General features: G+C 50.3%; 1 protein-coding gene across 5 annotated transcripts in view; it reads right to left on the reverse strand.

Annotated features, from left to right (window-relative positions):
• Positions 1-315: 315 nt before the first annotated feature.
• BTBD9 (BTB domain containing 9) overlaps positions 316-25,854 on the reverse strand; it is a 411,304-nt gene continuing 385,765 nt past the window's right edge. Inside the window, exons 10-12 of one of the 5 annotated variants that reach the window (XR_009009550.1) lie at positions 18,544-18,622; positions 1,874-1,966; positions 1,230-1,338 (exon numbers count right to left, since the gene is read on the reverse strand). Coding sequence is in view for 3 of the 5 variants with exons in the window: in XM_057555121.1 (XP_057411104.1) it covers positions 1,141-1,338; positions 18,544-18,622 (277 nt within the window). In the remaining 2 variants the exon portion in view is untranslated. The other 4 variants (XR_009009549.1, XM_057555121.1, XM_057555123.1 and 1 more) reach the window with 4 other exon arrangements.

The following is a 25,854-nucleotide window of genomic DNA, read 5'->3' on the forward strand; positions in this document are numbered from 1 at the left end:
AAGAATCGGGGGATGAGCAAAAACCGGACACAAGCTGATCAAGTTACACAGGGCAGTTAGCACTGGGATGGAAATTACTCAGACACACAGAGCCAGATCAAGCGACAACTGTCAGATGAGATCGTTTCAATGAGGATTAAAAGGAACGCTTCTTAGAACTGATTTTTTCTTTTCAGTCCCTGGCTGAGTATTATGGTCTGGGGGAAAAACAGCAACCACCGATCACCACCACGCGGGAAAGGCCCACTTCTGCATTCCCGACACCGACTGGCAGGACGGCTGCCTCCACACGGCTCCACTAACCTGTGGGGCATAATCACTGTTTCCTTGTCAGCCTCCCAAGCTTAAAGGCTGGATACGTTTCAGGAATGACAGGTTAATAACTTGGCAATTCGAGTGATTATTAACTCCAGTGTCCACAGATTAATTTGCTCCTTGTGTATTTTGTTGATCTTCCTCAAAGGATTCTCCTTGTCAGACCAGGTGCCACGATGAGCTGCATCTGAGCCTCATTTAGGAGACGCGCATGATAGTTCTCAGCTCCACCCCACGCCCAACCGTTCACAACTAAGGAAGGAAAATTACAGCGTCAAAAGGGATTAAAACCAGTGATTTGCTGTTTGAACCTTTCATAAAGATCTGGAACACCTATGATTCAGCAAATGGAGAATAACTAAAAGAAATAAAAAATCATTTAGTTGCCAGGGCAATGTGTTCCATAAAAGTAAACACTCTAAGGAAACCCATTTCCTACAGGGTGCCTCCAGGTAACGAAGGCCTAATACATTCTCTTCCATTCCTGTGTTCACGTGCCATCTTTGTACTCCGACTCAGGCCTGTTACTTCCTTCTGTGGTCTTTGCGGGGTTAGATTAGAGAGGTAGGGTGTTAGTGGACTTGATGAAGATTGAAGACCCACTTTCTCCCCCTGGAGACCAGCCTGATTTGAACAAACTGAGGAGAACAAAGCAGCCCCTTTGTGTCCTTGGGAGGAAACCTGTCCTGTGTGTTTCTGCAGCCAGGTCTGTTCCTCGTGGGGCGGGGGTGGCGGGGGGAGGCGTCCACAGGGACCCCTGCTTGGGGAGGACACGGCTCCTGTGCCACCTGGGCCCAGCCGAGTCCCTCCACACGTGCGCCTCCTTCATTGGTGCTGCCGGTTGGCTGAGTATGAGCTGGAGCCTGGGCTGGAGTGCAGCGAGTTGCCGCTGGGGGCCTGCAGCGCGTGGGGGTCGAGCTGCTGACTGGCCGGGCTGGTGTCCCCCGCCCCCGATTCCTCGCTGTTTTCCTCCTTCTGGTTGCTCTGCTGCTCGGGACACTCAAAGTGGACGCAGTGGAACACCTGGTGAGAGAAAGGAGAGACCCGGTGAGCGATGGGGCAGTGTCGCACCCCAGAGCTGCCATGAGTCGGGACATTGTCCCCACGGGAGTGACGGCAGGTCCTTCCGCTCCCCCCCCCCACCCGCCGCTGGCACGGACAGGCAGCAACTAGAGGGTGGTAAGCGCTTTTCAATCAGGATAAAAGTGAGTGGACCGATGAGTCTAAGAGTTGCAGGCAGCACAGCACGGATTCCTATAAAATGTTCCCACTGGATTTCTCCAGTTTGGGTTACTTTTGTCTCATGAGCTTTTCTTTCTTTTTTAATTAATTAATTAATTCTTACATCTGGCAGTTGGGTTAAAAGTCAGTGGGGTTGATGGTGGCAATGGCTGCATGATTCTGTCAATATACTAAAAACCACTATGCTTTAAATGGGTGAGTTGTATGACATGTGAATTATACTACAATAAGGTTATTTTCTAAAAAAAGCCTATAGGGCATTACCCCAGGGGAGGACCCAGGCTTATCTCCAAGGATCCAAAGAGCTGTTGCTCACCTCCTCCTGTGCCCTCCAGAAGGGAACAAGTTCTTGGTGTGTAATCATCCTCTGGGCAGCAGCGCTGGGGAGGGAACTTCAACCTGAGGTGACCTGGGCGAACCGGGAACAAACACCCTCATGTGGAGGAATGGCCCCCCGCAGGAACCAGGAAAAAAAGCCTGCCTTCCACCGTGACTCACTCAGGAAGCACCACTGAGCAGACAGGGCACCACTCAGAGCTCGGCAAACAAGGGTGAGCCTCCGCCCTGACCTTGAGAACACACAGCACGGCTGGGGGTTGGGGGTGAGCCTGCCATGCCCGGAGCAGGAGGTAACTGCTGGTGTGTGAGCCGGGGGCGCGGGGGCAGCCAGAGGAAGCCCACGTCAGAGGAGGGTCTTTAGGGATGACCTCCCCCCCACAGAAATTCCTCTCTCCACTACCAGCCAAGTCCTCCTGGGGTCCCTGCCCTCTGGTGCCTGTCCTGAGCTCTTTGCACAGGAGGATCACATCCTCTGCTGTGGGGGTCTTCAGTCTGAAGCACACAGATCGACTTTCCAAGGAGCATGCTGGCAGTTTTAAGGGAATCAATTTCCAGATCCTCAAATTCAGTGTTTTCTAAAACTGCCTGAGAACATGACTGAATTCACAACACCCTTCCCCACCTCACAGAAGGAAAGCACAGCCCTCGCCTGCCCGTGCTACAGTACGCACTGGGGCACACCGACCTCCCTCACACGCATGCCAAGCCCTGGATGGGGAGCACCCTCCCATGAGTCATGGGCCCTGATGCCTTCCGGGTCCCCATGAGAGTGAAATTTGGCCTGAGTGAGATGTTCTGAATTCAGAACCGAACTGTATATGTGACTCATGTAGTTCTTTTAAACATAACTGCAATTTTCCCAGAATTATAAAAACATTTTCAAAATACACTGGCTAAATCCCATGAATAATTCCACAATTACTTTCAGATTTGGTGTGCCTTATTCAACGAGTTGGTTAAAATCTATTTTACTGGGGACTTCCCTGGTGGCGCAGTGGTTGAGAATCTGCCTGCCAATGCAGGGGACACGGGTTCGAGCCCTGGTCTGGGAAGATCCCACATGCCGTGGAGCGACTAGGCCCGTGAGCCACAATTGCTGAGCCTGCGCGTCTGGAGCCTGTGCTCCGCAACAAGAGAGGCCGCGATAGTGAGAGGCCCGCGCACTGCGATGAAGAGTGGCCCCCGCTTGCCGCAACTGGAGAAAAGCCCTCGCACAGAAACAAAGACCCAACACAGCCAAAAGTAAACAAATAAATAAAATTTAAAAAAAAATATCTATTTTACCAAATCATGTCATCAAATATGTATTCCTAATAATTAGTCCTTATCTTCCGTCTTTTAAAATGTTTATTTTTTTCTATCTCATATTAACAAAAATAATTGTATTTAAACTTATGAAGAAATTTTTACTTCTCAACCTTAAAATGTTCAAAAAATTACGCTTTTTTTCCCAAAGCTCTTTTAGGGGATATGCAAACAAAATGTTTGAAGGCCATTGCTCATAGCGCTTAGAAGACTCTAAGCCCTCAATAGAGTCCTTTTAAAAGTTAATAGGGGGCTTCCCTGGTGGCGCAGTGGTTGGGAGTCTGCCTGCTAATGCAGGGGACATGGGTTCGGGCCCTGGTCTGGGGGGGTCCCGCATGCCGCGGAGCGGCTGGGCCCGTGCGCCACGACTACTGAGCCTGCGCGTCTGGAGCCTGTGCTCCGCAACGAAAGGCCACGATAGTGAGGCCCGCGCACCGCGATGAAGAGTGGCCCCCGCTTGCCGCAGCTGGAGGAAGCCCTTGCGCAGAAACGAGGACCCAACACAGCCAAAAATAAATAAATAAATAAATAAATAATAATTAAAAAAAAAAAAAAAAAGTTAATAGGCAGGAATTCCCTGGCGGTCCAGTGGTTAGGACTGTGCGCTTTCACTGCCAAGAGTGTGGGTTCGATCCCTGGTTGGGGAACTAAGATCCTGCAAGCCGTGCGGTGCGGCCAAAAAAAAAAAAAAAATGTTAATAGGCAGACTTGCAGCCACATGGATAGATCTAGAGATTATCATACTAAGCGAAGTAAATCAGAAAGATAATTACCATATGATATCACTTATATGTGGAATCTAAAATACAATACAAATCAACATATCTATGAAACAAAAACAGGCTCACAGACATAGAGAACAGACTTGTGGTTGCCAAGGTGAGGGGGGGGTATGGCAGAGGGAAGCATTGGGAGTTTGGGATTAGCAGATGCAAACTATTACGTATAGGATGGATAACAACAGGATTCTACTGTATAGCACAGGGAACTGTATTTAATATCCTGTGATAAACCATAATGGAAAAGAATATGAAAAAGAATATAATGTATAACTGAGTCATTTTGCTGAACAGAAGAAATAAACACACATTGTAAATCAACTATACTTCAATAAAATTAAAAGAAAAGTTAATAGGCAGGACCTGGAGGGAAGGCGAGGACATTTTAGGGTTAGAAGTGTTCCAGGCAAGGGGAATAATATGGGTGAAGACCTTGGGAGGAAAGAGCCAAGTGATGTCTGAGAAGATCTGAGTGGCAAACTGTGAGGAGAGGGGAAAATCGGCTGCAGGGCCAGTGAGAGCTTTGGAGCAGAAGCATTCTATGATCTGCTGGAATAGGATTTAGGGGTGAGTGCCAGTTCCTGAGGGGCCTGATGGCACAAGACAGTCTTAGAGACACTGGTGTGGTAGGCCAGTAACATGACAGGAACTGAGGCTGAGGGAGCCGGAGGCCACCAGTGGCTGGGGGACCAGGAGGCAGAACCAGCACCCTGGACAAACACCTGGTAGGGCCCCGGCTCTCCTACCAGTGCTACCGTATCCCAAGGGTTTTCTCCCTTTGGCCTCCAGATTTCTAAACCAGCCCTAGATAAGTAAGATGATGCAAGTTGTTGTAAAGCTGTCATCGAACTTAGGCGCAAATGCTGAGGCTAAACTGTAAGCATGTAACTGGCGTGTAGTGATGTGCTTGGAAAGGACTGGTGGGTGCCTGGGCCTGCGTGGACAGCTGTGAGAGGCAAGCCATGTGGCACAGGGCCAGGGCCAGGCTCTGAGCCCTGGCCACCCACTGCTCCCAGGAGAGCTCAACCCTCACTCTCCTTGGGTTGGGCCCACCCTTTCCTTCTGAGTGGCCTGCTAGCTCAGAGGACCCACTGAACTTGGATCTGCCCATGTTTCCTGAGTCCCGCATAAGGGCCTGTCTTTAGAGGATAAGGCACTGGTACCCCGGGAGTGGGCAGGATGCAGCCAGGGCTGGACACCTGCCACTCTCCCTGAGAAAGGACCAGGCGGAGGAGACCGCAGGGGGCTCAGGAAGTGCAGAGAGCCAGGGGGACGCGGCTGCCCCTGCTTCCTCTTGGGAACTCTGCAGCCTCCACAGCTCGAGCACACGCACCGTGCACACCCACACCACGCACACAGGCACACGTGCACTATGCACGCATACACATGCACCCTTCTTCCGCAGAATCAGGTTCACGGAGGAGAAGACAAATGTAATAGCAACTGTGAAATTATACTTAAAATATAAATTCCATGCTTACCTTCCTGCATCACTCTTTCTTCCATATTCCCACTTCAATTCATTTATCTACCACTGTTTCAAATTTCACCTTTCAAACTCTAATATGAAGCCCGAGACCATGCGTCCTCTTTGTATGGGCAGAGCCTATTTACTCTTAGAGTGGGGCAGAGTCTATTTTCTCTTAGAGTGAGCCGATTTCTTTCCTTAAAGCTCAGGTTGGTGCTGCCTCCTGTGGACCCGAGTCAGCCCCCAGTCTCTCCTTCCTTTTCTTTCCTTTCCTTTCTCCCTTCCTTTTATATCGAATCTCGCCCCTTGGGCCCACCTGCAGGTGCTTACCTGTCAACAGCCATATGGGGGGGCCTTTTCTGGGGATTTAAAACCTGTTTGGGCTGTCAGCTCTCACCTGGGCTACTCAGGGTAAATTTGAAAATCCTCTTTTAAGTAGCAGCTATTAATCACCTTTTCTCCATCAGCTCCACATTCTTTGAGCTTCTGAAGTGACAGGACCACCTTCTGGGGGGTTTTCGACAGTCTCTTGCTTTAGGAGCACCCGTCTTTCCAAGCACGGGGTGGGGCCATGGAGACAACCCCCCAGAACACACCTTGGTTTCCGCACACCCCCCGCCGCACTCCCAGTGGATCCTCTCCCTAGACCTCCTTGTAAGTGAACAAACATCCTTCCCTTTCTCAACACCACCCAGAGTCATCTTTCGTCCCCGGCGCCTGTGTCTCCATCTGCTCTGAACGATGCACTTTACGGCACCTTCCCTATTCTGACCTGACCTCCTTATCCTGCCCCATCATGCCCTCAGTCGGTTATGTCACCCCGCTCCCGTGTTCCCCGTCAGTATCTCCGAGGCTGCTCCTCAGAGCCCTAGGCTGATGCTGATCCTTCAACTGATTTAACACTGTCCTGCTGCGTATTACCTTTCCCAGTGAATGGGTTTTCTCTCCTTGTGCTCTCACGAACCTCCCTTCGGGTCTCTTAATTTCTAGGCCAGCCTGTGAGGCTCCAGGGCCCAAGGCCCAGCCCCTCCTCCTGCCTGTGTCCTGACCTGTCAGTTCCCATCTGACTCAAGGACTGAGGCGTGGCCATCCTTTCTCCCACTCAGGACCTCGCACAAGAATAAACAAATCAATAAAAACCCTGGATTGAAAAATAAAGTTAAAAAAGATCTCAGTGCAGCCGGCCGCTAACTAACGTCTGGCTCTCACCTAAGGAAGGGTCCCCATGGGTGACGCAGTCCAGGGAGGCAGGGTGGGCTTCTGCTCCACACTGTACCCGTAAAGAGCCTGGAGGACGCGACTACAGCAAGCACTCAGTACTGCTGGGAGCCGGAGCCCTGCTGTCGCCCCGTTCCCACCGTTCCCCCCATTCCTCTAACTTGGGTGACTTAACTGCACGACTGTCTCTAGCCAACTTAACCAACCTGTTTTAAAATAGTAACTCAAATGGCCATTATTCCCAACATACCTACGGTACTGTTTTGGTGTCCTCCTGCGGATGCTCCTCCTTGGAGAAATCATAGCCATGCCTCTCCCTGACCCTGCAGAGCTCAGCGTAGGCTCTGCCCTCTAAGCTGGGGGAAACTGGGAGCCTCTGGGAGCCCCGGGAAGCCCTGGCTGCCGGCAGCCTGGCTGAGCCTCCACGGCCGGACGTGAGGAACCAGGGCTGTGTCAGGGCTGCGCTTCAGGCTGTGACCCCGGAGTCCCAGGGGTGTCACTAAGGGACCAACTAACTTTGATGCGGGTTCCCTGAGCATCTCCAGAGCCAAGCGGGCTCTGCCAAGTCAAAGGCAACGCACAGGAAACAGTTAACTTTGTTAAGTCACAAACCATGTGGTGAAGATTCCAAGTGAAAAAGGGTGTTTTACAAATGGAAAGATGGGTGCGGAGGTAGAGCGTGCAGCGGGGACAGAGCGAGCAGGCTAAGGGCGGCAAGTTGGGAAAGGACTGGCGCCTCCACGTTCCACGCTCAGGCTGGGGGGCAGGACAAGGTGACACCACACAGTAGGCGTGGCCAGAGGAGCCAAACACGTGAGGAGGGTTTGGAGGTCAGGAGGTCCAAGCGCATTCTTTCATTCACTCGCTCATTCATTCATTCCAAAACACGAGACACCTCCCGCACCCCCTCCTGTGAGTCCTGGCCCCCTCAAAGGGTGAACCACCCAGTAAGGATAGAGACACGTGAGTGGACAGGCTCTGGCCACCAAGGGAGCCATGAGGGTGTAGAGGAGGGGCCCCCAGTCAGCCAGTGGAGCACGGAATGCCGCCGGAGCTGAGTCGGGGAAGATGAGGCAGTCAAGCAGGACTGGCCAGAGGAGGGAGGTCTGACGCAAGAGGAGGGTGACCACTGTGGACTCCCCAGCCAGCGTGATGACAAGGAAAGGCGGGAGCGGGGGAGGTGGGGAGCAGGGCGGCAGAGGCAAGAGGCCGTGGCTCAGAGGACTGGGCGAGGGCCCGGTCTGGACCTGGGAAGGGAGCCAAGGTCGCCGGACAGAGGAGAGTCTTAAAAAATTAAGTATTTCTTGAATTAAAAATATTACAAAAATAATACATTTGTGGTGACAAATAATACAAGTGCCTGAAGAAAGAAAGTAGATGACAACAAACCCTTAAACTTGACATCCCCTGAAACAGAACATAGCAATTTGGGATAAACAGGAAAGAATCATTTTTAAAGGATAAACAACAGAACCTGATAACAGGCTTGTTAAGACTGACACAGGAGAGGAAAGGATTCTTCACAGCCTCCAAGGACCCTCCGGGAGGACAGAGGCTGGGGGACTACGGTGCTGCAGCGGGCACAGCTGGGGGGTGCGAGGGGGCCCCAGGCCCAGCCAAGCACCGGGCACCTGGACTCATCCTCAGAGCCTTCCTTTCACTGCTTTTGTTTTTTAAACGTCAACGACCTCCCTGAGCATGAACACTGGCCTGAGGCTAGATCACACAGTCCCTGCTGTCAGGGCCTCTACCAGATGGAACTCAGCCCCAGAGTGGTGAGTGGGATTCAACCTCAGGGTGGAGCAGCTCCAGAATCTGTGCTCTCTCCATATCAGGATGCCTCCTCACACAGACAACATAATGGCAAGTGAGAAGGAATACGACCGTGTGAGAAATTCATTTCACCTGGAAGGGAAGATCAGGGAGGAAGGTGTGCATAAACTAGGCCTTGAAGACAGGGTGGGAGTGGCCTTCCAGGCAGAAGGGACAGGGAGGACTTCCAGATAAAGGCTGGGGGCCTCGCTCTCGCCTTCTGTACAACAACGTGCCAGCTCAGCTGTCTCAGTCGATAATCCAACCCACTGGCCTTGAACCTAACATGACAACAGTGCGAAGTCAACACCCAGCCAGGTCCTGGACCACTGCAGACGAGGATGAACATCATGGTGTCTGTACCTCACCATCATCATCTTGTGCAAGGCTGGGGTTCTTCCCTTAGGACCCTAGACCCCTTCGGATGTGCACCCGTTGCAAACGGCCATCCAGAGAGGGGGCCTGTGGGCGGTCCTGACTCTGTTCATGGGAGCAGGGGTGGAAAGTGAGCCTGTCCTGGAGAAACTGGCACCTTCTCTGGTGGCCAAGTGGCCGGGGCTGGCCCGAGATGCCTGCCGCCCCTGCAGAGGTGCGTAGGGAAGAGAGGCTGGGATGCCTCTGCTCTTTTCACACAGACACTGGAGGACGCTGTTGCCTGGAGGAGTCGTCACTGCCACGAGGGGCGGTACCGGGTGCCATGTGGAAACTGCCACTTGTCCCTCGCACTCCCAAGCTCCTCTCCCCACCGAGCACCTCAGGCCTCCCTCTCGGTGGAACAGCCAGGTCCTGAGTTTCTCTTCGCTCAGACGCTTGTGTGATTCAATTTCTTTCCTCCAAACCTCCCCAAGACTGCAACACCCCCTGGAAAGGATGTGACCAAAAGTGAATGAGGCATACAGGGCAGAGTCACACTACTGATTTATGCAAAACCATTACCCCATTCGCCGCATCATTTTCCCTTCCCTTCTCGGCAATCATGTATCCCATTAGCCTGTTTGATTGCTGCTGCTCACGAAGGGGCACCTTCGCTGAACCAGCTTCAGTGGCCTCTGGATCTGTCTTCCGAGAGGAGCCAGTTAAATTGGAATGTAGTCGTGTGTATGAATCCGACGCAGCCTGAGTCACATCCTTGTGTCCTTTTTTGTAGCTGCTGTTTATTATCACTTTGCCTTTCCTCTCTGGGAGCCATAATTCTTGACATGTTTGAGATAGTCTGGGGTGAACCCTGGAAAGGATGTACACAAATGTGCTGGTCCCTTCTTGGCGAACAGGCGAATTCCTCGGCTAACACTGTTTGCCGCCTTTCATTAGAGGGATTCCCTGAGCACTCTTTGTTCAACGTGTCTTCAAGGTTTTTAAAAGCAGAGAAGCCTCTGCTAATTTTCCCAAGTTGGGCTAAGAGTCCACCGTGAACTGTAGCAGAAATCAGGAAAATTTAATAAATGTTGATCAATGACTCTACCTTGCCCTTCTGGTTTCTCCTGAGTAATTTTCACAGATTGCTTTCATGCCAACCAATACAAATAGGATTTGAGCCAAGCTTTCAACTTACATTTACATCTTTATAAAATAGATACCTACCTCTCAATGGTATCTGCCCAGAAGTCAGACACAGAGACGTGGCTTCTGAATTATACACCCTGAAGACTTCCTCTCTCCTTTCGCAATGTGTGGTATGGCAGCCTCACACACACACTCAGCACTCAGCAAACATTAACTGCGCCTGATGACAATGACAATTACACCTTCTTACACTCATCTCAGGAACAAGTCACGAGTCCATCTTTAGACTGTAGAGATGTTTTATTTTTGTTCCTTTAAAAATGAAGACCAAGGGCTTCCCTGGTGGCGCAGTGGTTGAGAATCTGCCTGCTGATGCAGGGGACACGGGTTCGAGCCCTGGTCTGGGAAGATCCCACATGCCACGGAGCAGCTGGGCCCGTGAGCCACAACTGCTGAGCCTGTGTGTCTGGAGCCTGTGTTCCGCAACAAGAGAGGCCATGATAGTGAGAGGCCCGTGCACCACGATGAAGAGTGGCCCCCGCTTGCTGCAGCTAGAGGAAGCCCTCGCACAGAAACAAAGACCCAACACAGCCAAATAAATAAATAAATAAATAAATAATAATTAAAAGGTGCTAATAATTAAAAAAAAAAAATGAAGACCAAGTGTTTCTAACAAAACATTGCAATTTAAAACCAAAGTTTCACGTATGTACATCTGAACAGCCCAAAACATGGTTTTCAGTTAAGGAACCCATTTCATAGGGAGACACTTCCAGTTTGTGAGCAACAACTTTTCAGCATTGCTTAGGGGTGATAGGGTAATAACCCAATAGTTTTGCTCAAGTATTTATTCCTACTAGGTATGGGAGTAAGCTTCTTGGTGACACTGCTTATATATGGCAACAGTTTTTTTAACTTTCCAATGTCACTTTCCCATCTTCACATAGGCCAGGGCACTCACAAATAACTGGAACTCCACTGCTTGGAAGGTTCTGGAAAACAGCCTTTCCAAAACATATCACAGAGACTTCCCTGGTGGCCCAGTGGTTAAGACTCTGTGCTTCCACTACACGGAGCGCAGGTTCAATCCCTGGCTGGGGAACTAAGATCATAAAATCCCACATGCCATACGGCCAAAGGAAAAAAAGAAAGAAAGAAAACACATCACCCCAGGCAGTCCCAGAACTCCCGACCACCGATTTTTATGTGTGCACACTCAAGAGTTCCAGGGAGTGATTCACTCTCTTGTCTTAATTAATTTGGCCCTAGAGTGGTAGAGGTATCTTTTTATTTTTGAAAAACTAAAACAAAAAAGGAGAAATATTCTAGTTCCCAGGTAGAACCGGGAGACATGGCCTCACCAGGGCTCCTGCTCTCCCCGCAAGGCCGCGTGGGTGGCCCCACTGCCCTGGGCAGCTTTCCACTTCATCCAGGCGACGTGTCTGCTGTGTCTCGAAGGCTTCCGGCTGCAGGGAGACTGCAGGCCTGACTCACCGCTGGCTCCGCAGCAGGACATGGCTGGACATCATCCTCACCAGCTGGCGCCTCTATCCATCCCGCTGCCCGGCAGCCCCCAGGCCTCACCTGCTCAGGTGCCGTGTGCACCTCCTCGCAGGCCGGTTGTCTGGTGCAGAATTGCTGCTGCTCCACTACAACAGGCATGAGGCTTGTGGAGTGTCTGCAACAAGGACGTGCTCCCTGTTGTGTCACTTTCCCTCTCTTTTTCCAAAAAAATCCTTCCTAATAGACATTTAAGTATAAAGATGTCTATAAAAGATGCCTTTTTGTAATTGTGCTATAAATTAAATATTTTTCTGCTTTTTTTCTGTCTCACTGGGAAGGAACCTTTAAGATCTAGTTCACTCTCCTTATTTTAAAGACAAGGGTCCTGAGAGCCAGGGAGGTGAAATGACTTCCTGGGGGTCACACAGCTGGTTGGGGGTGAGGCTGGCACCAGTGGCAAGGTCTCCTGGTCCACACTGGACAAGGCCCCTCCCCCTTCCTTCCACCCACTCTCTCTCCTCCTCGGCTCATTCCCTACCTCCCTGCCCTGTGCATTATGGCTGTGTCTCAGACGACAGCCTCTGGAGGACACTGCCGGGGAGGGAATCCTTGGGGACTCAGACAGGGAGTGACCAGACCTGGGGGGGGGTGGGGCCTGGGAAATAACGGTCACCGGGCCAGGAAGGAGCTTTTTTTTATTTTTATTTTTTAAGCAGAGTCTGTTTCCTTTTTTTTGTTTTTTCTTCACTAGAGCTACATGTTGCTATGGGAACAAGGATGGCACAGGGAGCCCAGAGCCACTCACCGGCCTGACAGAGCCTGTAAATAAATTCTGCCTCACTCCAGGCTCGGCGCTGAGTGGTCCTGGAGGGCAGCTCAAGCAGCCACTTACAGACTCTCCAGCCTGCTCGTGCCGGCGGTGCAGACCCTCCAGCGGCAAGCCCCCTGGAGCTCATGGAGGGTCTGCACTCCCTGCCCTCCCAAGCCCGCCACAGCACAGCCTCATCCCTGTCTGCCCATCCCGGGCCAAGATGACCTGATCCACTTTTCAGATGCCGAAACCCCTCCTCAGGACCATCCCCGTCAGCCGCCCCTGCTCCGCTCACTCCATCACTCGGCCTCCGCCAGCGCGGCTCCTAGCAGCATCCCCCCACCCCCACTCCAGGTGAAGGCGGTCTTCTCGTGGGTTGACTTCTGTCAGGTGCTGCAGCTGCAATCCCCCCAGGGAAGGGCCCTGCCTGGGTTTCTCTCCTGGTTCCAGCCCGGGCTGGTGCACGAAGCCTGCCCGCAGGGACCGTCTGCTCACCAGCGCCTGACTCGACGACCTGGCCCGGGCAGAGCTGGGCTCATTTCTGAAGCTTTACCATTTATTATGCCTTTTGGGGAGACAGAGCAGCCTGGATGTTAAGTGCCAACTGCCTGGATTCAAACCCTGGCTCTGCCACTCACCAGGCATGACTGTGTGCGAGTCACTTAACATCGCTCAGCTTTGGTTTCCTCGTCAATTTATCCCTTTTGCTTAAACCAGAACATTTTTATTGTGAAAACCATGCACTAAAAGGTGCATGAAATTCAAATGTATAGCTTGCTAAATAACTATATAGTCAACACCAGCCGTGTAAACCACACGCAGGTCGAGAACCAGAAAAATCGCTGGCGCCCTGTGGTCCCTTCCTGATCGGAGCCTCCCCCCTGCAGACCACAGTCTGGCTTTAATAATAATCATTTCTTTTCTGTGTACACATCCTTAGATGTTACAGCTTAGTTTTGCCTGTTTTTGACGACTGTATGAACATAATCCTACTACATGGATTCTTCTGTACTGGCTTCTGTCCTTCAACATACTGTAATGTTCATCCCCGTGGATCGCAGGGATGAGAAGTTGTTTCACTAAATCTTTTCCTTTATTTGGCTGCCTGATGGGGAGAGGGGGAGATGGACGGACAGACCGAACGATTCATCTGCTCACTCAGGCGGCAGGTACTCTCTGCTCACGTGTGCCAGGCCCAGGCTAAGGCTAGGACACAAGACAAATACCACATAGCCTGTCTCCTCAGCTACATAAATTCAATACGTAAATGGAGACCTGAGAGCTGCCTACAGACTGTCAACCCCATCCTCACTCTCTATTACTGACTCGGCAAAGGCTTTCCCGCGGGTCTTTCCATATTGCAGAAAGTTAGCTTTTCCTACAAGTCCTTTCTAACCCCCGGGGCTGCTTGTGCCCCTGAGGTCTCTGCCTCCTGAAAAATCATTCCAGAACCCGCTCTCCAACCCAGGTTTCATCAAAGCCATAAGAAGAAACAGGCGTAACTTCTATTTCTTTTAATAGACTGACGGATTGGCATAGGTCCACAGACAGACCTCATTTGGACCCAGCCTGACCTCCTTAAGGACAAAGCAGTGTGCCTTTGCGGCTTTGCTGTGGTAACTAGTGAAATGAAAATGAAGGGTGTGTGAGAGGAGCTGCATCAGAACTAGCACGGCCGCTGCACGGCACGAGTGGAAACTTCAGATCCACGGGGACCTGAAGGTGGTCCTATTGACAAGGCCATGTCCAACGTCCTTCAGACAGGAGAGCCTTCGAAAGGGAAGCAATGCCTGCCTCTCGAGTAGCTCAGAGTCAAGTAGCAGTTGAGGCAGGTGGGCTGGAATGACCATGTGGTTGCACTGGTGACTGAGACCAAGAGAAAGTGATGGAGGAAACAGCCAAGGAGGCCTTTTTGGCTACAGGCACTGGGAAGATTCAGATGAATGAAAACAACTGAAGGAGAGCAGGACGGAGGGGGCACTCGCTGAAAGACAAACTGACATGTGCCTGCCATCTAGTGCTAAGCGTGAGAGGAAGACAGAGGAAAGCAGCCTGCGAAAGGGCAGCGGGAGGATCGTATCCAAGGGCAGAGCAGAGAAACGTGAGAAGCACGCCCCAGGGAGGATTACAGAGCAGAGAGGAGGGGCAGGATGACAAACTCGCTGGTAGGCAGTGAAAGGAAAATGTTCTGAGAAGTTAAGATAAATGACAAGGAAATGCTGAGTACACAAGGAGCAGGAGGTCACTGAAGCAAGTGGTGGAGTCTTTGGGAGGTAAACATTAGGGGAATTTATTGACAGAAGTCGTAAACGTAGCTAAAAAATTAAATGAATTCATCGCCGTGGTGCTCACAAAGGAAAATGAGAGACAGATGCCAGGAGCAGACACGCACTTCCCAGAGGAGAGGGATGAAATGCTGAGGAAATCAGAAGCGTGCCCAAACAGGTGATCAAGAAATCTGAACGTCCGCAGCCCTCCTCGGCTGTGTCACCTGAGAGCTGGCCCTGACCCGGGGTGGGGTGGGGATCAGCGTGCAGCGCAGAGGCCGAGCCTGACGCGGGAACGCCTGGCCGGCTATGGCAAGACAGACACGTGCCCGCATCGGGCAAGAAATCCCCATCAGTTTTAGCTCTGGACACCTCTGCTATCCCACTAGCAGCTGGGATGTCTGCAGGTGGGGGCAGTTCCTGAGCCACCGGCAGCTCTGGCCACATACACAGGCCACTTTCCACCTGCTGCCCAAACAGCCTCCCGTCTCTGCTGAACGCTCTCAACTCTCAGGAGCTTCAAGCTGCGCTTCCCCACCGCGCCCTGCGCTGACCCCCCTCTCGGGCGGGGCAGTGCCTGCAGATACCAGTCTTACCTGGGAGATGTGGCACATTTCTCTTTCTGCTATCCACACAGACCATCTAACCTTCCCATGCTAGAAACCAATTCCATCTATGCTTCTTGAAATTCGCACACAGTCTTTGGGCTCGTAACATTCGGCATCTAAAGGGAAAGAGGTCCTGGCTCTGACTAAACCAAGGCCACTGATGTCACTCAGCAAACAAGCAGGGCCAGACTGAGGAACCCCTGCCTCCGCTCCACTGTGAGGAAGAGGCTCCCTGACCGCTGTCTTCCCATGACACGGTTCTGGCTCCATGGGACTCGGGACCAGGGTTGTCCTGGACCCCCGCCTGCCTTCCCCGGCCGTCGGTGCCATCAATGTTCCCAGGCCTGGCCTCCCCAGGAGTCCTGCCCGACCGACCGCAGTCACCCTCCTTCCCTCACACCTCTGACTTTTGCCCCACATCCTTGCCCTTCTCTAAGAATGGGGATATGACGCCCAGAACCCAGTGTGCTGCAGTAAAGAACGTTCTCTTTGAGGGTTTACTATATCCTTGGTGCTCTGTGAAATTCAACTCTTGTGCCTTCTTGTTTGCTCTGAGAATGACAGTTTATGGATCTTGCCTTATGATCCTGGTCATTGTTTATTTTATGATTTGAGATGTTCCCAGGTTGGCAACACTACACTGAGGCTTTTTTTCTTGATCAATAACCCACTCAATAAGGCAGCTGAGCAAGTTGCTCATCAGCCAAATATGACGGGTCACCCGTTAATTAGCGACCTAAGTCAACCCATGCAAACTGGCAGGTCCAAAGTAGCTGGGGCTCCGTGCACAGATATTTTTGTAAACTCATCAGGGAGAGGGGATCTTGCACTCCAGCTTTAGAGTTCTGTAAGGGGAAGTTATTTTTCATCTGGTCTCTGAGGTGATGGGCTTGGGGCTGAGGGCTGGAAAAAAGACTCTGACCAGACTTGCTCCAGTGCTTCTCAGCCTTCTCTGACTTAAGAATTCCTTCTGTTGTAAGTGATAATTACAGAGTCCCATTTAGGAATTAAAGGAAAAAATTTGTCTTTTTTTTTAATGCATTATATAAGAAACAAGTGACTGTAAATAAAAATATTTAATTTTAGCTTCATATACTATTATGTAAAGATAAGTTCAAATTGTTTTCCAATTTAGTAAGTAATACATACATAATTAAGTGGTAAGAAAAATCGAGATTTATTGGCAAAATTTAACAACTATGATGTTTGGTTTGGGGCTCAAATATATATTAAAATGCAGATTCAAATTTACTTTTGTTCCATCATCAAAAAAAAGAAAAAAGTGTTTTTATGACCTGATGTTTAGAGTTCTTTAATTTTATGCTTTAAAAAATATCAGTTGCTTTACTTTTATAATTTTCAGGTTTGTTTTGAAATGAAGAGGTAAGAAAAAGTTTCAGGCTTCTGTTTATAAGCTCTTCTCTGCAAGAAGCACATTGTGGGCGTGTATCATTTTTATTCTAAATAAATAAAAAGGCAAAATGAATATAAATTATCACAATATTTGCACTTCTTAAAATGCTTTTGGAAGTACAGAAGCACCTTGATGTGCCCTGGAGAATTCAGACTTGACAAACATAATGCATGAGTCCAGGGCCAGCTGCATGATGTGTGGGGCTCAGTGCAAAATGAAAACGTAGAGCCTCTTGTTCAACAAGGCAGGAAAAAAGCTTCTCCTTTGCTCCCACGGTGTCTCTCCTGACGTGTCCTGGGGTTTTCATTTGCTTTTTTGATGCTGTGCTCGCTCAGGCTCAGGCTTGGGGGAGAGCCTTAGGTCAGGGCAGACGCTCACGGCACCCAGGGCCCTATCCTGGGACTCGCACCAGATCCCGACTCTCCCCACAAGTGTGCGGAGGCCCCCACTGGGAGTGGCGGGTGGCATTGGCCACAGGGCAGGCTGAGGAGGGGGAGGCTGGGCAAGTCCATGCACCAGGGGTCAGGGGGTGGGTGGCCGAGAACCTGTCCCAGGAAGGTGAGGAGGGGCGGGGCTGGCCTGCAGGTCAGCCGAGGCTCCGAGCCCTGCTGGGCGCTCCACTGTCCCATGGGGGCTTCCCTTGTAAAAGAAAATTCAAAGGTAAAATTGCCAAGACTATCAAGAGGGTGCTGGAGAGCATTAAACCCTAAGCTCTGAGCCCCCTTCTGGGTGCGGAGCCCCACGCAACGGCCCTGGTCACACGCCCAGGAAGCCGGTCCTGTACAGATCTGAGAAAGTTCATGTTAAGATGAAATTGCAAGACGGTTACTATTTTTATGCCTTTCATTTATTGCCTCGAGTTTCAACCTTACTGTTCCTTATGACTGCGGTCTTTAACCAGCGGTCAGGTCTTCAGGGGTGCATGCTAAGCACATCTGACTGTAAAAGCACGAGCTTGAGGAGCACATGGAGCCCACAGCACGGTCACCTGCCAGACTCCAACCCACCAGCACCAGCGCTTACTCTACACCCACCTGAGAAACAGAAAGGCTAAGTAATAATTAACTTACGGATTGATTATTTTGCGCTCAAGATGGAAACAGATGTTCTTCTCACCTTAAATGGTGTGAGTGGACCCTGAGGTGCCTCTGTGAGCCCAGCGGGGATCCACCTGCTGAGGGGGGCCAGTCCCGGCGTGCCTGGCGCGGCCCTGGTGCAAGTGCTCAAAGCGCCCTCTCTCACGCTCTCGACTCACTGCGGGCACTGTCCTCTCCTCTCTGATCTGGAGGAACCCAGTGCACTTCTCCAGAGAAAAACAGCATGTTTGAGGCCCAGGAACCTCACCTGCCTGCTGACCTGACCGCAGGAGCCCAAAGTGGGGAGAATAACCTGCCCGCTCTTCCCTCGTGAAATCCAAAGGTGACGGAACATCCACAAACACTGCAGCCCAATGGAATGGCTGCTGCCCCGGGATCCAGGCCTGGGCCCAGGTGAGGCACAGGCCAGGGAGGAAGAGGCTCACCCAAGAACACTTAGGTGCAGGCTGGCACAGGACCGGGTGGCCGGACAGAAGAAACCAGCAACTGTGTGCCTCAGCTGCCCCGCGGGGCTAGGGCTCCTTGCACACCATGCTCAGAGGGCCCAGGGACCACTGAGACAGCTGACGTCTGGGAGGGCGGAGGACTCTGAGGACAGGGCGTTTGACCTCTCCAAGTCTCTGCAGAGTGGCTGGTAGGCGGAAGCAAAGCCGCAGGAGCTGGTTTCCATTCGCTGGTGAAGAGATACCCAGAAATGGTAATGATGTCCCCACTGTGCAAGAGCAGGACTTTCTTCTGTCCCAAGCTGTCTGAACAACAGGCCATTAGCGGGTAGAACAAACAGCTCCACTTAACTCAGGATGCGGCATTTACCTGTACACCAGGAAATATCACCGTGTCTTTCACGAAAGGGGACCCTTACCTCATTTGCTGTGTTGTGTGTTCCAACGATTCGAATGAAGGAGGCCGGCCGTCTTTCAAAAGTTACTGATTGCCAGGACCTGTGAGGAGAAGCACAAGCATTGCCTGGTTAGACCACCCAGCTGACCCTGCTGACAGCACGGGGCCAGCAGAGCCCAGTACGTGGACGGGGAGGGCCTCCTGCGCCGTAGGGGGCGGGGACGGGGCTCCACCCACTGTGTGGAGAGGGGGCAGGAGCACACGGTGTTCCCCTACAATCTCACCAAAGAAGGCGCCCTGCCCTTCTGCGAAGGCGACGGGATTCTCATAAAGCTCGACATAAGCGTGAAGGGCAGACTGCGTGCACGCAGTGACAAGAGTGTGGCCAAACAGAGGAGTGAGCAAGGCTGGTGGAGTTCATGAAGTAACAGGGCCGCGATGGGTCTGCCCTCAGAGGGCTGTGGGCTGAATGGATGCGTCCAGGTGGGCGCAGTGACTCCGCTGGAGGGCCCTGGGAGGAGGAGGAGCTGAGGCAGGGCAAGGGGAGGACGGGGCTGGGCGGCACTCGCTGCAGTGTGAGCCCCAGGCTCCTGTCTGAACCCCTCATCCCACCCCCTGCGAGTGGTGGCACCTGGGGAAGAAGAGGCAGTTTCTCCACAGGCCTCCCTCCAGCCCTCCTTTTCCCACTTCCAAATATGTCCCCCAAACAGTTTATTCTCTGGACCAGCCAGTCTCCGGGCGGGCTCAAAAGCAGCCCCACTATTTTAAAAGCCATTCCTCAAGGATCAGCAGGGGCTGGGCCAGTTCATTTAAAGCCCGGCCGAGCGGGTCCCAAGCCGCCCCTGAGAGGAGGCAGTCTGCTCCCGATTTACCGTCCAGTTCATCAGAACGCACGGGGAGCTCAGCATCCACAGCTGCAAACGCCAGTAATACTTCCATAAGAAATGTGAGGAGTTCCCAGTTGTTGCATCCCTCCTCTGTCCACACAGTGGAAGTGCCAGCTGCTGGGAAGCTGTTTCCTGTAATTGTCTAATTACCAAGTAATGCTACTAAAGAAAATACACGTATTTGCGGTTTGTTTTTCCCCCTTTGCTTTCAGGTGTTCCATCTTCTCTCTCCCTGTGAGCTTCCCACTGAGACTGATTCACTGCTGCCTGGACACCAGGCCCCTTAAGGTCATTAAAAAGTCCATACCATCCTGTGGGCAAAGTCTGTGCCTCTGGAAGCATGTTTCTGGAACAGCATAAGAAAAATCACTCTCTTTGTAAAAAGGCTATTATTCATACATGAAGGTGATGCCATCTGACCATCCCCAGGGCCTGCACTCCTGGCCCATTTTCTCAGTGTTTTGCTCCCAGACCCATGCAGCTCCCTTGGAAAGCCTGTGGGCCAGGGTGGGCCTATGAGGAAGGCCCTGTGGGGCTTCAACTCTGGGCCTGGGCTCGCTCCCACAGGCCTCGGGGTCACTTCTGAGCTAAGCAGGGTGACTGAGCACAGATCCGCATCCTTCCTCCAGCAGGTCAGGGGAAGCTCGGGTCCACGCTGCGAGGGCATCAGAGTCCCATCCCTGCTGCTAATGCAAGAGGCAGCACACACCAAAGCTGGTCCACCCTGCTTCTCAGACCACCCCTCCAGGAAAGGGAAACAGAACTAGGGCAAGTGACCTCAGCCAGTGACAGCTATTAGGTTCAGCCAGTTTCACAAAAAGGACTGGGGTAGAGAAGGGGGCGGGAGTGGAGCAGACAGAGTAAAGACTTTTCTTCTTAGATTTCTAGTCCTATGCTAATCCAAAAAATCGTCCAGTGCTTCTGGACGTGAACGTGTAACTTGACTCTCGTAAGCTCACGGTCCTCGACAACATGCTCAGGGCTCTGAGAGTGCAGACAGGCCCCTAATCATGCCCTCTGTGGAAGACCCCTCCTGCCTCCGCAGTGTGGAGTGGAGGCCAAGGCCCTGAAGGAAGTGAGGGTTCACTGTGAGTCATCCTGGGCAGAGCCGGGCCTGAACCCCGGTCTCCCTTTCCTCACCATGGCCCCCTCGGCTCCCGTCTCCTGCCCCAGCCTCCGCGGCGGGCCTGGGCTCTGGCACCACCGGCCCCCACCTCTGCTGGGGGAAGCAGAGCTGGCAGGGCAGCAGCCTGAGAAGGAGGGAGCATTTGTGGAGTAATAAGATCAGAAGGCTTCAATCTAATGCCAATCCTCCATTACCCTGCATTAATATCTAATCACATTAGAGTTCATTTTCACTAACACAGCCCGAGAGTTGAACAGATGATTTCATTTTCAGCAAACTGGATGACAACCCCAGGACCAAAATACGAGTAGGAAGGGAAGCTGGTTAGGATGAGATAATGAGCATCTCTCCCTCCAAAATATCAGATTCCATTTCCCCTGAACTTTTTCAAAACAACTTTCAGTGCTGCCCAGTGGGGAAAGGATAAGGCGGCATCAGGACATTGTCACATCAGAGCCGCATTTGTAATCAGGGTGCAACCTTGAGGAGGGTTCACGCTTCACAGGGCCAGGACACCATCACCACCACTTAGTGTACACAAAAGCTCGACTGCCATTTTTATTGAGCTTACGGAGAGCTGTATAAATATTCCTACTCGCCCAGGCCTCGGAATCTCTTTAGTAGGCAACACTCCCAGGAAGACAACAGAACAACAGGGGTGTAGCACCACTCAGTTCAGAGCCGAGACTGGGTGCCGGGAGGAAGTGTCTGAACAGGAACAATGGGTGTCAAAAAATACGTGCGGGTCTTTACTCTGAGCACCTACCCCAAACAGAAAAACCCACACGGGACTGAAGTCCCAACTCTGGCACTTGCCATCTCTCCAGCTGACAAATCACGCCCGCTTCCTGAGCTGTAGTTTCTTCATTTGTCCAATGCTGACAGAAATAATACCACTCCCTTGGATACAAAAGTGCATCTAGAATGAGGTCCTGATTATGTTAAACCGTAAATATCTATACACACACGCATTCAAAGAGGGATGTCTACAAGAATGTTTGCCAAAATGTTTGGATGGAAGAATTTCAAGAGACATTAATTGTACTTTTGTACTTTTCTGTATTGTTTGAGTTTGGTAGAATGTATATGAAAGCATTAGAAAAAAGTACCTATCTTGCCTACCGCCCAAGGCTTTAACACAGATTGTGTGACGTGAAGCAAGTGAAAATGCCAGCCCTGTATTATTATGTAAAATATTTCCAGTTGAGAGGATCACTGGGGGACAGTCAAGACAGCAGGTTTTAATCATGGCCTTTCATGAACTAGAGGTAGGATGGCAAAGTGGTTGACAGCATGGGCTCTGAAGCCAGGCTCCTGGGTTTGAATTTTTACCAGCTCTGTGACCTTAGGCAAGCTGCTTAACCTTTCTGGGCTTTAGTCTCCTCTCTGTAAAATGAGGATAATAAAAATACCTATCTAAATTTTTTGTGTGTGAAGATTAAATACATTAACAAATGTAAAACACCTAGAACAGTGCTGGCATACACTATGCTCTAAGAAAAATAGCTGGTATTGTTATTACTACTGTAATTACCAGCCAGCCACGTGAACCTGGACGAAACATACTGTTTCCCTGGGCCCCATCTGTGAGTCACTGAGTTTGATGGTGTATGATTTAGTGACTACTGCAGAGGTTCCCACCACCCTCCCATCAGCACCCATTTCCTGGAGGCAGACAAGGTAGCTGGGTTTTGAAGGAATTAAACAAGCATTTGTTGAATACATTTTTGAGGTTGGTACCTGCTGGGTGTTATGGGAAACATGCAAGATGTAGTGCTTGCCCTAAAGAAGCTTAGGATCTCTCTGGGGAGATTAGCTATCCTTCCATGAACTAGTCAGAGAACAATGCAAACGGTACTATGGTCCCAACTCATAAACTGGTGGTGTTCCAAAACTTCCCTGGTAATTGGCTATTTGAAGCTTGGAAGCAATTTTTCCAGAGAAATAAAGCTATACATTTCGATTGAGTTACACGGCCCACCCATAAAACTCAATTTAACCCATAATGAGGCTGAAATACTATGTATATGAAGTTTAAAAAAGGAAGGAAAAAATGTTGTTGTTGCCATAGTAGTAATTAAAAAAGCCAGAAAAACAAGTGATTTAAAACAATCTCTCTAAAGCTACTGCTTGAGGAATGAGGATTAAATACTGTAATGCATATAAAATCCTACTGCTGCAGCTGAAATATGGTAGGTGGTCTGTTAATAAGGAAAGTGAAAAAGTGGGCCAAGAACTGTCCTCCTAAAGGCCTATTCGGCCTGCAGACCACTGCGTGGTTTACAGAGTGCTTCACAATCGCTGTGAACATGCTACTCATGAAAACATACATGCTTGTAAAATGTTTTTTTACTATTCTGGAAGGAGAGATGCTGAATTCATGATAGTGGTTGTCTCTCAGGAGAGGGTGAGGAATGGGGTTTGCTGATGGGGAACAAAGGATACTTCAACACCAACTGGAATGTTTTATTTCTTTGATTAAAATAAAAAGACAAAGTGTATGTGAAAAATATTAACTACGGTCAATTCTGGGGATGATAATACTTTTCATTCTTTTCTGCATTTTAAACAGTTCTTAAAATAAATAAAAAGAAAGAAAGAGAAGAAAGGGATTAAAATGGTATCTGTGTTTATGTCAGGGGCAAGGTGGAGTCAGTCCCTCGGTGGGGCTGGGGGTTTGCCGGGTGGCGCCAAGTCCCAGGACAGCGGAGTCTTTGTCCGAAGCAAGCAGAGGACCACAGAGCTGCCTGGCTGGGGGTGGGAGGGTGCGGCTGCCCTCGGTGAGCGCAGGGCTTGTGAGAGTGGCTCTGGGTGATGAGAGCACCACACAGGCCCTAAGGGCTCGGCTGAGAAGGGCTTCCCATCCTAAGTCTCATCCTGCCTTCTCTGGGGATCCTGCAGATCCTATGGCAAGGGTGCCTGGTCTTTTCAGCTCTGAAAAATTACGTGACTTTGCTGCCTACGCTATAAAGGGAAAGCAAATGTCAGACTTTTTCTGCAGCACACGTGGTGGACACCAGGGAGATGGCCAGGAGTGTCTGGCCAGCGCCAGGCTGGCAGTTAAACACAGCAAATTGAACACATGGGTTAATAAGCTTTGCTCCCTCCACTAAAAGGGCAGTAAGAAAATTTAATGTATGTTTCATATCAAATATATGTGTTACAATACACAAACACAAAACAAGCACAAAGAAAGCATGAGGAGATGTCACCATCTTTCTCTGCCAACACCTCAGAGAGAAACACACAGGAAGCAAGTGAGTTCACACTGCAGACCCTTGAGCCACCAGCTACTTCTGAAGGTGGGGGGCAGGCAGGGGGCTGGCTGAAAACAGGTAAAAGGAGCAGATGGACTCCTCAACCCCCTCTCCTTCTTCCTGCACAGCGGGGATGAGCCCTTTTCCACCTCGGCAGAGACAGGGATTTCACTCTGGAGTCTTTGAACAGAGAGGGTCTAGACTCTGGGACACCATGCACAGCAGAGGGTGGGACCCTGCAGGGGCTGAGGGCGAGGAATACACGGAAGTGAAAGATGGCAAGACTTCCAGCCCCCTTGCCTCCCTCGGCTTTCAGGCCGCCATGATCCAGGCTTAACCCCCAGGCAGGGGACTGGACGATCCCTCTGAGACTCTGACCAGCCCAAGAGGAAAGACCTAGAGATAGTGATCCACCTTCCTCCTCTCTGTCCTTCCATTCTTCCTTCTGTAAATATTTATCAAGTGCTTAATGAAGAAGGCCCTATTTCAGACTCTGCCCTCAAGTAGCTTACCTTCTAGTAGGAGAGAGAGACAAATAAAAGAAACAAATATATCAGAGTTAAAGAAGGGCTATGCAGAAAAATAAAGCAGTGTAAGTAAACTGAGAGGGTCACACCTCTTTATATAATGTATTTAAGGAAGTTCTCCGGTAAAGTAACAACTGAGCTAAGACCTACACAATGGAAGAAATGGCCATGCAGATCTGAAGAGCATTTTCATGAGAAGGAACCGAAGGTGGCCAGTGTGCTGGATCTGAATGAGTGGGCAGGAATCTCCCAATGAAACGCCTAAGCCCTGTCTGATAACCTTGAATGAAGTCCACAAACCCACCCACACTCAAAAAGCTTTTTGCCTGCTTTCTCAGTGCCTAACGCTTAATGGTAAACAACCAGTCAAAGATCACCAAAGACTCTAACATGAAAGATAGAGACCAAACGCAAATAGAAAAGAAAAATATCTCAAAGGATATAGATATAGTTCAGTAAGCAGAATAAAACTTCAGGGAAACTTATATTACCACCAGCAAGATAAAAGAAAACAGTATCACACCCTTGAAATAAGAATAAAATACGTGAAAAAGAAATATTTGGAGAACAAGAAAACGCTCTTGTAAATTAAAACTATGGGGCTTCCCTGGTGGCGCAGTGGTTAAGAATCCTCCTGCCAATGCAGGGGACATGGGTTCGAGCCCTGGTCTGGGAAGATCCCACATGCCACGGAGCAACTAAGCCCGTGTGCCACAACTACTGAGACTGCGCTCTAGAGCTGTGAGCCACAACTACTGAAGCCCGTGCACCTAGAGCCCGTGCTCCGCAACAAGGGAAGCCACAGCAATGAGAAGTCCACGCACCGCAACAAAGAGTAGCCCCTGCTCGCTGCAACTAGAGAAAGCCCGTGCACAGCAACAAAGACCCAACACAGCCAAAAATAAATAAATAAAATAAATTTATATATTAAAAAAAACTATGAATTGAAATAAGTAATTCAACAATATAGTTAGAAGCTTAAGTTGAGGAAATTTCCTAGAAGGTCAAACAAAATGACAAAGATAGAAAATAAGAGGATAAGAGGATAAAAGGATAAGAGAATGAGATGATCAAACCAAGAGGTCCACTATCCAATTAGCAGATGTTCCAGAAAAAAAGAGCAGAAAAGACATGAGCTATAAAATGTAAAAATAACACAAGGAATTTTCCCAGATATGAAGGACATAAGTTTCTAAGTTAGAGGCCACTGAGTGGCCACCACAATGAATGAGAAAGCAAAGCATATTATTGAGAAACTTTAGAAGATCTAAATGCTTCTGGAGGGGAAGACAGAAGGTCAGCACAAAGATGTGGGAACCAGAATCACATGAGATTTTTCAAAAGCTTTAGCTTAGATGTGCTCTGAGCGCGGGAACAAGGCAGGAGCATCGTCTGAACAGCACGAGAACAGAAACCACCTAAACGCTCATCACTTGGGACTGGTTAAGTAAATTGTGGTATGTCTCTATCCCTACCATGAAAGACTGTGCAGCTGGAGAGACAGGGAGGGAGAATTTCTAGAGATATCCAAGGTGT

Source organism: Balaenoptera acutorostrata, chromosome 10 (assembly GCF_949987535.1).
Source record: "Balaenoptera acutorostrata chromosome 10, mBalAcu1.1, whole genome shotgun sequence".
NCBI classification, from domain to species: Eukaryota; Metazoa; Chordata; class Mammalia; order Artiodactyla; family Balaenopteridae; genus Balaenoptera; species Balaenoptera acutorostrata.